This window comes from Equus asinus, chromosome 2 (genome assembly GCF_041296235.1).
Source record: "Equus asinus isolate D_3611 breed Donkey chromosome 2, EquAss-T2T_v2, whole genome shotgun sequence".
In the NCBI taxonomy this organism is placed as follows: domain Eukaryota; kingdom Metazoa; phylum Chordata; class Mammalia; order Perissodactyla; family Equidae; genus Equus; species Equus asinus.
In genome coordinates, this window is record NC_091791.1 from 123,664,944 (window position 1) to 123,678,243 (window position 13,300).

A 13,300-nucleotide genomic window follows, 5' to 3' on the forward strand; every position below is an offset into this window, starting at 1 on the left:
ACTGAGCTTACTCACACACCTGGGGGGCAGCTGGCTGTTAGCTGACCTTGGCTGAGGTGACTGTACATCTTCCAGCAGGCCAGCCTGGGCATGCATGTTGTCATGGTGATGTGCAAGAGAGAGGGCAAGCCTAATCATGTGAGTGCTTTCCATGTTTGCTGATGTATTATACAGGGTTCTACAGAGAAACAGAACCAATGGGATATGTGTGTGTGTGTGTGTGAATAAAGAGATTTAATATAAGGAATTGACTCAACACGATTATGGAAGCTTAGAAGTCTAGACCCAGGAGAGCCAATGGTGTAAGTTTGAGTCTGAGTCAGAGTCTGAGAGCAGAAGACTGATGTCCCAGCTCAAAGACAGTGAGGCAGAGAGAGAATGCTTTCTTACTCAGCCTTTTATTCTATTAGGCCTTCCATACATTGGATGAAGCCCACCCACATGGGAGAGGGCAACCTACTTTACTCAGTCTACCAATTCAAATGTAAATCTCATCCAAAAACACCCTCACAGACACACCCAGAAATAATATTTAACCAAATACCCTTTTATGTGTCAAGTTGTCACGTAAAATTAACCCTCACAGTTTATAATCTACTTGGACAAAGCAGGCCATATGACCAAGCAAGAGGTGAAAGGCAATGAAAAGGTACGTGATTGTCTTGGTCCATTCAAGCTGCTATAACAGAATACCATGGACGGGGTAGGTGGCTTAAACAACAAACATTTATTTCTCACAGTTCTGGAGGCTAGGAAGTCCAAGATGAATATAATAGCAGATCTGGTATCTGGCAAGGGTTCTCCCTGGTTTGCAGACAGCTGTATTCTCATTGTATCCTCACATGGCTGAGAGAGAAATCATCTCTGTTGTGTGTCTTCTTATAATGGTACTAATCCCATTCACGAGGGCTCTACCCCCATGACCTAATTACCTTCCAAAGACCCCACCTCCTAATACTATCACATTGTGGGGTAGAATTTCAACATATGAATTTGGGGGGGACACAAACATTCAGTCTGTAGCAATGACAAAGGAGGCATTGGTACAGGGAGGGTCAAGAATAGGGTCATTTTTATATCGTTCCATATGTAATATGAATGATATTGAAGAAAGAGGACTTTTTCTCTCCATTTTCCAAAGAAGAGTCACTTGCCTGGTGCCATGTGGAAGTTGATGGCAAAGTTAATTGTATCTGGGTTCTTAACATAATTTAGTTAGCATTATAATAAGCAAAATATTGCTTAGGAGATTTGCAAAGTGTGGCATTTACACTTAAGATTTGCTTGATAAGGGGACTAGGGGTAACAGGGTAGCCACTGCAGCTCCAGCTCATTGTTGGTGCCTCCCAAAATCATAGATATTCGAGTTCCCCAGAAGCTCTGCTGAATTCCAGAGGGAAAATGACCTCAGGCTGGGGTTGGGGAATGCCTGCTGGGTGGTGTTCTTTCTGCCCAGGCCAGCCAGGGAGAGGAGCCAGTGGACCCTTTGTCCTAGCAGGGACACAGTATGTTCAACTTAGGGAAGTGTTTGCTAGGAAGGAAAATATCAAGGGAAAGGGAAGTATTATGATAATGGCCCTCTTGGTTCTCTTCTCAGAATACCTGGTAGATTGTTTTTTGTTTTTGTTTTTTGGGGGGGTTTTTTGGTGAGGAAGATTGGCCCTGAGCTAACATCTGTGCCAGTCTTCCTCTATTTTGTATGTGGGTCACCGCTACAACATGGCTTGATGAGTGATGTGTAGGTCCGTGCCCAGGATCCAAACCCGTGAACCCCTGGTCGCCAAAGCAGAGCACACAAACTTAACCACTATGGCACCAGGCCAGCCCAGACTGCCTGGTAATTTTTGATGACTGGGTTTTAGTTTTGTGTGATCTTGTTTTGTGTTTCCTAGACCCTGCAAGACTGGTAATAATTGATAGGTTGCATTACTGTATAAGTGAAGAGGACCAAACAGCATAAAGTTAGAAGGATCCACAGGACACTGTGCTGCACCTAGAAAAGAGAGCCACTGTGGGCTCCCTGCCCGCTCGTTTAGCAGTTAAGAATTTTGCAATAGACTGGAGATTAGAGTGGGAGAATGCTTGGTACATGATTCTTCATTTTAACTACCTGTTAATGGAGTAAGGTATTAATGGGCCCAGGTAACAACAAGGATGACCATGTGTTGTTATACAGACAGCTTCCTCACCTAGCATAAGAAATACAGCCTTCTCTTCCTGGCGGTGTGTATCCACAAAAGGCACCTGTGCTCAGTGCCTTTTCCCTGGGAGCAAATTCTACAGCGAGCTTTACAATGTCAACACTGAACCTCACAGGCATTCAGTGCTCTCTAAATAAAAGAACCCTGAGGATTTGTGAGAGCACATTCTTCATATCTCCTGCCAACCACTTACCAGGCTTTGGCCACTCTCATTTGGAGACCCAGAAAAATTTTTTCAGCTGAGCTTCAGAACCATATGAGAAGTCCCCAAACCTGGACTGGCAGACAATTAGTTACACACACAACAGCTCCTCTTCTCTTCTTGCTTGCTAAGAGAACTGAGCTTTGTTTATGGAAACAATATACTGAGGCCCAAAGGATGAATCATGACTGATCTAGGCTCTCATATCACTCCTTACTTCCTAGGCCAGCTGCCCATTGTCGTAGGTGCCTTTGCAGCCATGTGACCCAGCTCTGCCCAAGGAGACATCAGGAGATGTTGGCTAGAGCGCTTGGAAAGATAATGCCTGCTAAATAAAAGATTAGAGTTTTATGAGGAGAAAGCATTTGATTCTTTCTTCGTTTGGGAGCTAGTTTGAGGATGTGCCAGCTGGGGCTGCAGCAGCCATTCTGCAACCACAGGGCAACAAGTTTGAGTAACGCATCACACAGAGGATGGGGGAATGGAAGAATGAAAAGAGCGTGAGTCCTTGTTGATATCTTTGAGCCGCTGCCTCCAAACTTCTTGTTATGTAAAATAATTAAAAGTCTTCCCTGCCTAAGTCACTGTTGGTCAGATATTCTGTTAACTGCAAATAAAGTAACTAGTACACCTGGTCTCCTTGAGTCTGGCCAGGGTAGGTTCTGCTGACAATTCCACCATAGTAGCTTTGCAACCAGCTAATTTCATCTGCAAAATAGGGATAAAAATCCCTTCTTTACCTCAAGTGAACTATCTGATTCAGAAGATCAGAGTGTGGTCTGTGGATCAGCAACTCAGTATCCCCTGAGACTTTGTTCAAATTGTAAATTCTCAGGCTCCCACCCCAGACATACTAATTAGAAACTTCATGGGTGGGGCCAACAGTCTGTTTTCATGAACCCTCTAGGTGATTCTGGTGCGATGGAAAGTTTGAGAACTACTGATATAGAGGGTCAAATGGAGCAGTTGCATGTCAGAAACACCTGGGAAACTTAAAAAAGATTCTCAAACTCCACTTCAGAGTTCTGATTGAGCATTTCTACAGCGTAGCTTATGAGTTTATTTCCCAAAAGGCCCTCAGGTGATTTCGTCATTGTGCAAACATCATGGAGTGAACTTACACAAACCTAGATGGTGTAGCCCACTACACACCTAGGCTATATGTTACGAATCTTATGGGACCACTGTTTGATATATGGTCCATCATTGAGTGAAATGTCATCATGCAGTGCATGCTGTAATTACATAGAATCATGAGTAACAGGTGGAAGAGACTGGGATTTTACTAAACTCTAAAAAGCAGCCTTACTACCCACCACAGACACACCCAGTAAATCCAAAACAGGTTTTCTCTTCTGCTTTCACCAGGTTTATGAGACAGCAAGTTTGCACTTCAGATGTTCCTTTATAGAATTCTAGACTACACCTGCTTCGTGCTAGGCTTGTGCTTCAGGGGTTATTTCATTTGGAAAATATTATTTTTAAATAACATCATCTTAAGGGATCTTACCTTCTAAAATGTGCCACTTGTTAAGGATCAAAACATCTAATGGAAGTAGCCTACTCACTGTCCATCCAAATATGATTTTACCCTCTTGCCTACCTCATCCTTGCCCTTGTACTGGAGATGTCAAGCATTTCTTCCCCACTCTACATCTCCTTTCCAGGAAACTGCAGTCCCCGTTTCCAGGGAACCTGTTCCTGCACTCAGCCCCTGCTGAGTGAGTGTTCAAATCCATGATACTTTGGAAAATAAAAAGACAAAAAAACCCTCATTGATCAATTTTGGAAGATAAGATACCGATTTGTTTTTGAAAACCAGTAAATAAAAGGGGAAAAGTTAAGCATTTATTCTTCTTTTTCTATATGAACTGTATCTGAGGGTAATCAAATAGTTAATGAGGGAGAGTTTGTCTTCATAGAAGCAGATAAATGAAGAAGGAATGACGAAATCATAATATGACCCTTTTGCAAACTCTAATGAATTAATGGATCTAGGAAGTGATCATCAATGGATGTTAATATCACAAAAAGGGGAACAAGAAGACATTATCTGTCTACTAATGGAAGTCATGAAACTGCCTACAGTCTTGAAAAAAAAATTGAACCAGAATCTGATTAACGTTTATAGACTAACTAAAAGTTATAGGAAATACAGAGGACAGAGGAACATGTTAAATGACATTAAAGGGATACAGTCACCATAATCCAGACTGTGGGAAACTTTTCTGGGGCAAATGACCCCATTTTTCCAATAAATTACATGGAAAAAAATGAGATAGAGGGGGAAACTTACAGATTAAAGGAAACCAAAGAGTCATATTAACCAATCATAAGGTTTGGACCTTGTTTGGCTCCTGATTCAACAAATATTAAAAAAATTATAGGACAAATGGAGAAATGTGAACAATGCCTGGACATTTGATAAGAAAATATTGACTTGGAGATGATAGTTTTGTGGTTATGTCTTTTAAAGAAATTCTTATCCTTAGAGGTACATGTTGAAACATTTACAGATGAGTGAAATGACATCTGGGATTTGTTTCAAAATAATCATATTAGGTGGGGAATGAACAGGAATATAGAGAAGACTTTTCATGAGCTGATAACTGTTAGAGTTGGGTGATGGGTGACTAGAAGTCCATTATACAATTCTATATATTTGAAATTTTCCTTCCAAAAAGTGAAATTAAAAAAAAATTTTCATCATTTTCCTTTCTATTTTTTGCATATGTTTTATATTGGCCATACTATATTAGTGTAGTAGCTCATGTTTATTATTTATAAATATATAAATAAATATAAATTTATTATTTATAAATATAGTTTATCAATTTTTACTTGTTCTTCATTACTAAGAGTGCACAAAAATTTTGGAGTTTTGTGTTTCAAACTTGCCTGCCCTGCCAGACTAGAGGGTCTGTGAAAGCAAAGACTTTCCTATCATATCCTCCACAAGGCTAATACCTTGTGTAGCAATGTAAAGTGCTCATTTGGGAATACAGTGTGTTAAAACACCATTCCGGAAGGGGGTCTTGCTCACATCGTCTCCCAGTTGTGGGTACCTTGATCCTGATTTCACTGTTGGTTGAGGTTAGGCAGTCCACATGCCCAATCTTACTACTGGGAGGAGTTTGTTGGCTTGAGGCTTTATAAAGAGAACAAAAAAGATTGAGACTGACTAAATCTGTGTTATGGAATGGAGAACTTTATAAAGTTTACTGCACAATTAATACACAATCCCAAATACTATAAAGGAGAGTTCTGATTTTAATGTTTAGCCTCTTCTACTCGGGTATACTAAGGTAGGTGAAACCCTTAGCAAGGTGTGGTGACAAAATGTCCACATCCTCCCTGCTGTCATCCCTGACCCTTTGTCCCATGCTTTTTTTTGCCCCACAAACATCTGGTGTGGAAACAGTGGTCTCTTATATTAAAGCCCTTCTGATTTTAGAAAAGTCTCTTATTTCCAGTTGCTCTCAGTTGAGACTTTCCCCAAGATTTCCTCAAGTTTCTTTAACTTAAGCTCCCACTTTTCTTAGTTATGCAGAACTTAAAGGAGATTCCCCACTTTGCAAATTTACCATCTGTCCCCTGCTACTTCTCACCCTAGGAGCCATTTTCCTTTGTGTGATATAACAATTCTATTCCTTTGTATCTGAGAGCAACGGCCTCTGAGAGCTGAGCTTCAGGTCTGGGAGGGGGTTTATCCTGTGTTGACGTCTGGTTGGGTTTTTTTGTTGGTGAGGAAGATTGGCCCTGAGCTAACATCTGTTGCCAATCTTCCTCTTTTTTTTTCCTCCCCAAAGCTCCCCAATACATAGTTATATATCCTAGTTGTAGGTCATTCTAGTTCTTTTATGTGGGACGCCACCTCAGCGTGGCTTAATGAGAGGTGCTAGGTGCCCAGATCCGAACCAGTGAAGCCCAGGCCACCAAAGTGGAGTGCACAAACTTAACAACTCAGCCACAGGGCCGGCCTGTGTTGATGTCTTGTAGGAAAAGCAGTTTGCAGTAGAATGCAACTTAAAAGGATTGCCCCCTTGAGTAACCTCCCTAGTAACTTATTCAAAATCACCCAGAGCCCATGTCTATTTCTTTGTGTACTTTCTGAGGATTGTTTCTGTCTCCCAGAATACTTCTAGGTGGTATCATAGCACTGGTTTATGGAAAAGTATATTCTATTTACCTAGTCCAACTATTAAGAGGAAATCTTGCACTCAGCCATCCAAATGCTTTGGAATGTGTTCAGATTCAACAAACTGTGCAATTTAAATTTATAAAATAATAACTATGGCAGTAAAAACCAACACTACATGCCAAGCACTATTCTAAGTGTTTTACACAAATTAACTAATTTAGTTAGCTCTATTACTATTCCCGCTTCACAGGAGGAGAAACTGAGGCGAGAGGGCTAGTAAGTGGGGGCTGGGCTCTGATCCCAGACAGCCTGTCTCCAGGGTGTGCTTTCTCTCACTGAGAGACCAAATTGAGAAGGAGAGGAGAGGAGAGCCTGGAAAAGCAGAGGGGCAGAACTACCAGAAGGGAAAGAGAAATGGGAGAAAGAAACTTGTGGGAAAACACTTGAAATTTTTGAGACAAACCTGATTTTTGAGATCCCTAAAGCTGAAGTATAAAGTTAGCCTGGTTTTCTTAGGCACAGCTGTTTACTGGAAAGAGCTGTGGATGAGAAGTCAGAGAACCTGGGGTCCAATCTGGCTCTACTGCCATCTCTGTGTGACACTGAAAAGTCACTTTGTCACTCTGGGCCTGTTTTTTCATCTCAAAAAAGAGAGTAATTCTGCCCACTGTTGTCTCCCAAAGGGCAATTGTAAGAATCTGTTCAACATTACTTTGGAGAAAAGGGCTATATGGAAGAAAGTTCTATGGGATTCCTAGACGAGCTTAGGAGGACTTTGGTTTGACATCTGTGTGTCATAAATTCCTACTGTTTAATTATTTGTTTTCAGGGCACCATATTTGTATGTCTTGGAACACACACTTGGAAATGCTGACGGCAGGCTTCACGACAGCTGAGCCCCACTAGATGCCAAGAAAACCTAAGGCTCTGGTTGCATCTTTCAACATGACCAATCCACAGTAAGTAACATCGGAGTCTGCTCTCTCTGGATGTTGAGTTGGTTCATCAGAATCACAGATGCAACCAATAGCTCCTTCTCCAACCCTGTGGAAATGGAGGAGCTCCAGGTGGTTTTGTCCTTGAGCCCAACATTGAAATGACTTGTTAAAATCTGCTCTTTTGGAGCCAGCCTGTTGGTGTAATGGTTAGGTTCACACACTCTGCTTTGGCAGCCCAGGGTTCGTGGGTTTGGATCCTAGGCACAGACCTATGCACTGCTCATCAAGCCACCCTGTGGCAGCATACCACATACAAACTAGAGAAATATTGGCACAGACATTAGCTTGGGGGCAATCTTCCTCACACACACACACACACGCACACACGCACACACACACACAATTTGCTTTTTCTCTGAGTTGCCTCACTGTCATCTTATTTTTTAGTTCAAAAAAGCGGAGGAATTCTGCAATCAAAAACTGTTGCTATAAATCTCCCAGAAGACAAGGATCTAATTCAGGCAACCACTACAGACATTTCCTTTAGCAGGAGGCCACAGAAAATGGGGAAACCTTTCAAAAGCAAACCTCAAGACAAGATTAGGAAATACTTAAGGTGAATTAATAAAATGGGAATTGCAACGAAATTTAGAAGTCATGAGAGGGTTTCTAAAAGCAGGCTTTATGAACCCAGGGCAGAACTCTTCAGAGAGAATTGCTTTCAGTTTCCAAAACCTAAGATGCCGTGTGGACCAACCACTTAATCTTACCAAGCACCAGCCAAGTGGTCAGTTATTTTGTGTTTTGCAACTCATTGGCAAAAATACCAAGATGAGAACAGCACTCCTTCTGTGACACCACACTGCTCCTGCCTGCCTAGCTGTGGGGCTGACTGCTGTCATCTGGAGCATGAACCTGTTATCTATTGCCACAGTAATGCCATGTAACAACCAACCAGAGGACCTCAGTAAAATACAGCAATAAATGTTTATTCCTCACATGTCTGCGGTAGCCAGCTAGCTAGCTTTGCTAATCTTGGTGGGATCACTCTTAGATGTGGAGCTCCGCTGGCTGTCAGCTGATCTAGGTGAGACTGGACTCTGATCAATGTTCTCCCCTAGGCTAGGCTGGTCACCTTCTAATGGCAATACTGCAGGTGCAAGAAAAGAAGCAGAAGTTCACAAGTGCTTTTCCATGACTCTGCTTGTATCATGTCTGCCAGTATCCCATTGGCCATAACTAGATGCATGACTGAAAGCAGACTCAAGGGTTGGGGAAATATACTCTTCTTTTTGATGGGAGTTGCTGCAAAGTCATATGGCAAATGGAGGAGTGAAGAATGGAGCCATTAATACGTGTCATCCACCACACTGTTCTTCATAGCCAAGACCAGGGGGTAGTCTCAGTACTAAGGCTGTGAACTATAGGACCTTCACTCCCACCAAAGGAGGACTTGTCTCCTCCTGCTGAGATGACCACCTGACCAGAGATGGTGTTGGGCCGCTGTGACCACATGCAAGAGGAGAACAGAGGGCAGTAAAATCAGGAAGGCAGAAGCAGCTTGGTCCATGCTTCTCAGAGCCACATCCTGTTAGTCTCAGAAACTCAACCCAGCCCTCTGTGAACACCCCATTGATCAGAAAGCTCTATTTGTTCAGTTCAGCAATCCATAGTTTCCTTGAGTAGTCCAGAGGAAAAGAGAACAAATTGGACCCAGCATATGCTTTTTTGGAAACATCTAGAAGAGCCAGGATTCCCCCCATAAACACCCACACTTTTATTTCAATTATTGAGAAACACAGAAGTCTCACATCCTATGACTATTCTGTCTAAAGATCTTGAGTCATTTTGTAAATGTCACACAATGATGAGTACCATCATCTATTCTTGACAGGTAGCAAAAAGCAAAGATTTAAATAAAGTCTACAAAAGAGAATTGGGACATTGGAAATTATTTGGTGAATTCAGGTAGTTTAGGCAGCCAACCTGCAGCGCTCGAATAAAAATCCCACTTTTCTCTCAATTACTTGGATGATTCAAGCAAAAGAGAAGTTAGCAGAGTCAACTCTGAACTTCCTGGATAGCTGCCGTTGTATATTACTGATCAGATTTCAATGCTGGTTGGAAAAGAAAAGTTGAGAATTTAGAGTTCCCCACCCAAGTGTAAGGACTTGTCACTCCAGAGCTCCTCCTACCTGCTCTGTATTTCTCTTACCCACGTCAGATCATACAGTAAGAAGCAATGGCCCTTAGGCAGCCTCTATTTCACCTCTTCATGTTTCAGTTGGAGAAACTGAGGCCCTGGAGGAGCCCCACAGAAGTTAGCATGAAAGTTGGCATCAGAGCCCAAGAACAGTGTCTAGCAGACTGGGCTGCCATCTCTATATTAAATAAAACTGGCCTCTCAATGTTCCCTCAAATATTTAATTTTTACTCCTCTCCATTCACACCGTTTTTCTTTCTAACCCTCATTGTTTGGCCAGAGGCACAAGACCTAGCCCGTCAGATTCTACAGGATGAGATAGGATCAAGAAAGAGTTGGAGGGACCAAAGATGGCACCCCAGGAAGTTAAAGCAAAATGGTCTAGCCCAGCATCCCTTTACAGGGTTGTTGGTGGTATTTGAGCAGGACAGGTCTTAGTTGTTGGACACATTGCAGGATGTGTAATGTCCCTACTCCTACTTATGTCAATAGTGACCTCTGTGGTCATTGTGGCAGCCAAAAATGCCTCCACAAATTGCCAAATATCCCGTGGTGGAGGGTATTGCTCCTGGTTAAGACACCCCATAATGCCAATGGAGTTGTTCATCATGTGCAGTGCCCTAGGTGAGCCTAATAGTAACACAGGAGGAGACTGACAATGCCTCAGACATTTGACCAAGTGACCCCCATTTCCTACTCTCAACCTTAAAAAGGGAGATGTAGTAGGACCAGTTCAAGTAGAAAGGGAGTGGCACCCAGGGATAGCCGGCCCCTCCTGTCCTCACTCTCCCAAGGCCTACTCGGTCTCTCCAGGTTTGCAGCAGGCTCCCCAACGACCAGCAGTAAATCCAGTCATGAACAAAAACCTCTCTTCTCTATTGTGGTACAGATGGTAGAAACATTCCAAAGCACCTTTACAAAGAAACACAGGAGACAACTTAAAAGAATCTATTACTCCAATATAAAGTCTGGTAACTGAGAATCCTAAAAGTCTAAGCCTTGGTTTTGCTGGTTGGCAGAGTTTCTATCTGGGTCTTTACCTCCCATTGATGAAGAATCCTGCCCCTAAAGCTCATATTTTCAGATCTGAGCAATCTTCTTCACATTCTTCCACTTTTCTCCAAATGGGGAAGGAGATGAGGCTATTAGGGCCTCAGTCCAGTCCCTTGGGTGCCCAGCGGGGAAGAATAGCAGCCTTATGTTTCTTCCACTCCACCAGCACAGCATAGTTCTGGTGCATTTTCTCTCCTTTCCTTGAGGAATGGAAAAAGTATTTTGTTCTTGAGGGATGACGCTCCCTTGTTGTCTTCCTCCCCAATTCAGGCCTGCCATAGAAGGAGGAATTTCCGAAGTTGAGATCATCTCCCAACAAGTAGACGAAGAAACCAAGAGCATTGCTCCAGTGCAGCTGGTGAACTTAGCCTATCGGGAATTGCCCCTGGCTGCAGTTGACCTCTCCACAGCAGGCTCACAGCTCTTGTCAAATCTGGATGAAGATTACCAAAGAGAAGGGTAGGTGCTGGGACCATGGAGTAGCTAAGAAGTCTCTTGCCTAACTCCCTGGGTTTCCATGGGTACCTCCAGCATGAGGGGGTGGGGGGGGGGGAGGTGCAGCATAGAGATTAGAGATGCTGAATAGTAAGAGACCAGAGTTCACATCAGGCCACCCAGGCCCTTTTTCTCCTCAGACGTTTCCTCAAAAAAAGGCTTTGGGCACAGAAAATACCTGTTGCTGCTAGACATCTCATGTGACATTTGCTTGGAACTCAGAGAATCATAAAATTTGTTTTAGGACTGAATCAACCCTTAATGTCCCATCCAACCCCGTCTCTGTACACTTGGGTATCAGGAGACCCGCAGGGATTAGGGATTCTCCTAAGGTTGCAGAACCCGTAAGAGATGGACTTGGACTGCACAGCCCTCTATCAACTGACTCTCACCAGGGAAGAGGCTGGGAAGAAAGCATTCTGCATGCAGTAATGTCGTAGTATGTCAGGGATTTTAGCAGCATTCAGCCGGGAGCTGTGCAGACATTAGCTGCTCCCTTTCCAGCAAGGACATGTAGGATATGCTAGTCCTTCATTCAAAGGAGTGCCCCCTACCCTCTCTTACTTAGCTTGTCAGTCAGAGTGGATGCCTTTGTTCCCCAATTAACTGCTCATTAGCCTGGTCTGTCTTACAAACATTCTTTCTGAAGGTGAATGGTAGAGTATGAGAGCTGGATGGGGCAGGATAGATACACCAGTTTGACTCTCTCTGTTTACATGGGCGAAGCTGAAGGCCATAGAAGTGCAGGAACAGGTCCAAGGGTCATGCAGCAGGTCACACTTTCCCCAGCCCCACCCTGTTGCTCTCAGATATAGAATTTTAAACTGGCCAGGAGCTTAGGAGCCACTGCTGGGCCACTCTTCTTTCTCAAGTGCCTGTAAGTATTTTGGAATCTACTGGGTGCTTTGAATGTAAAAACAAAGGGTTGCTGGGTTATTCTGGAAGAAGTAAGGAGCCTTAGCTAAAGTTAAATTTGTAGAGCTTGGATTCCCTGTGCTTGTTTCCGGAAGGAGCTCTCCCACTTCCCCAGAGAAGTGTCCTAAGAATTGTGAACCCATACACCTTTTGCAAAAACTGCACCCCAGTGGCTTTCTCTGAAAGTATAATTTTCTCTGAGTATTGTGCATAAGTCAGCAAGACATTAGGAAAAAAGGACAGGCAAGCGGGTGGGAGATAGCTGAGGGACGCCTGGCAGTGAAGGCGCCATCCCCGTAGTACCCTCCTGATGGCAGAGCCGGCTTCTCCGGGTCTCCATGTCCTTGAAGCCCCTGAGCCAGGGCAGCTTCGCACACATGTGACCTGTGCAGTTGCGAAGGCCTTGCACTTGCTTTAATGCTCTGCTGCTGTCGCCTTGAAATTCTTAATAGTTTTTAACATGGAGCCATGCATTCTCATTGAATTTCGCAAATTATGTAGCCCGGCAGTCCTAACCTGAGCTCCCGGTCTCTATGTTACTGCACTCTGGTGTTCAAAAGCAGTAGTGCAGTCTGGTAACATGCCTCAGCGGCTGGCAAGGACTCCTTTCCCGCCTGGCCTGAGCCACAGTTAGGCTTTTTCAAATCAGAAGACGGGAGAGAAGCGGGAAAGTCGCCAAGGGTTCTGGTTCAAGGCGGCAGACACATCTGCACCTTGCGGGTGTACTGCACAGCGGGTGTGTACCGCTCCCTACCTGAACCAGAGAAGGCAGAGACGTTGCTTTATCATTCCATTTGCTTCTGAATTGGGCCTCTGCAAGCTTTCTTCCCCTCAGAGGAATACAGATAAAGTGCCCACAGGCAGAAAGGCTCTTGATTTGATTTGTCTCCAGGTGTGCCCTGGAATGCTGCTCCTCTTGGGTAAATAGGAAGCAGCCTGGTGAAGGGATTTGCCTGGCTGCTGGAGCTCCTGGCAAGGGGCTCCATTGGCAGCCAGATGGCTTCCTGGAGGAAGGAAGTGCAGGTGTAGGACAGGAGCCAGGGGAAAGGAGGCAAAACAAAAGCACACTGCAAAGGGGGAAAGGCTCTTCTCAAGGTTTCCTAGCTCTTGCTGCATTTCCTGGAGTTTCCCCAAAATTTCCAGCCTGACCCT

The 13,300-nt window shown here is 43.8% G+C and overlaps 1 protein-coding gene across 5 annotated transcripts in view; it reads left to right on the top strand.

Annotated features, from left to right (window-relative positions):
* The window catches only part of TMEM266 (transmembrane protein 266), a 134,908-nt gene that overhangs the window by 51,709 nt on the left and 69,899 nt on the right, over window positions 1-13,300 (top strand). For 4 of the 5 annotated variants that reach the window (XM_044764080.2, XM_014856451.3, XM_014856450.3 and 1 more), the window contains exons 2-3: window positions 7,374-7,503; window positions 11,009-11,197. In XM_044764080.2, the coding sequence (XP_044620015.1) occupies window positions 7,451-7,503; window positions 11,009-11,197 (242 nt within the window). In that variant the 5' untranslated portion in view covers window positions 7,374-7,450. Of the gene's footprint in view, window positions 1-7,370; window positions 7,504-7,929; window positions 8,099-11,008; window positions 11,198-13,300 lie in introns of those variants that run through there. The other variant, XM_070504394.1, reaches the window with a different exon arrangement.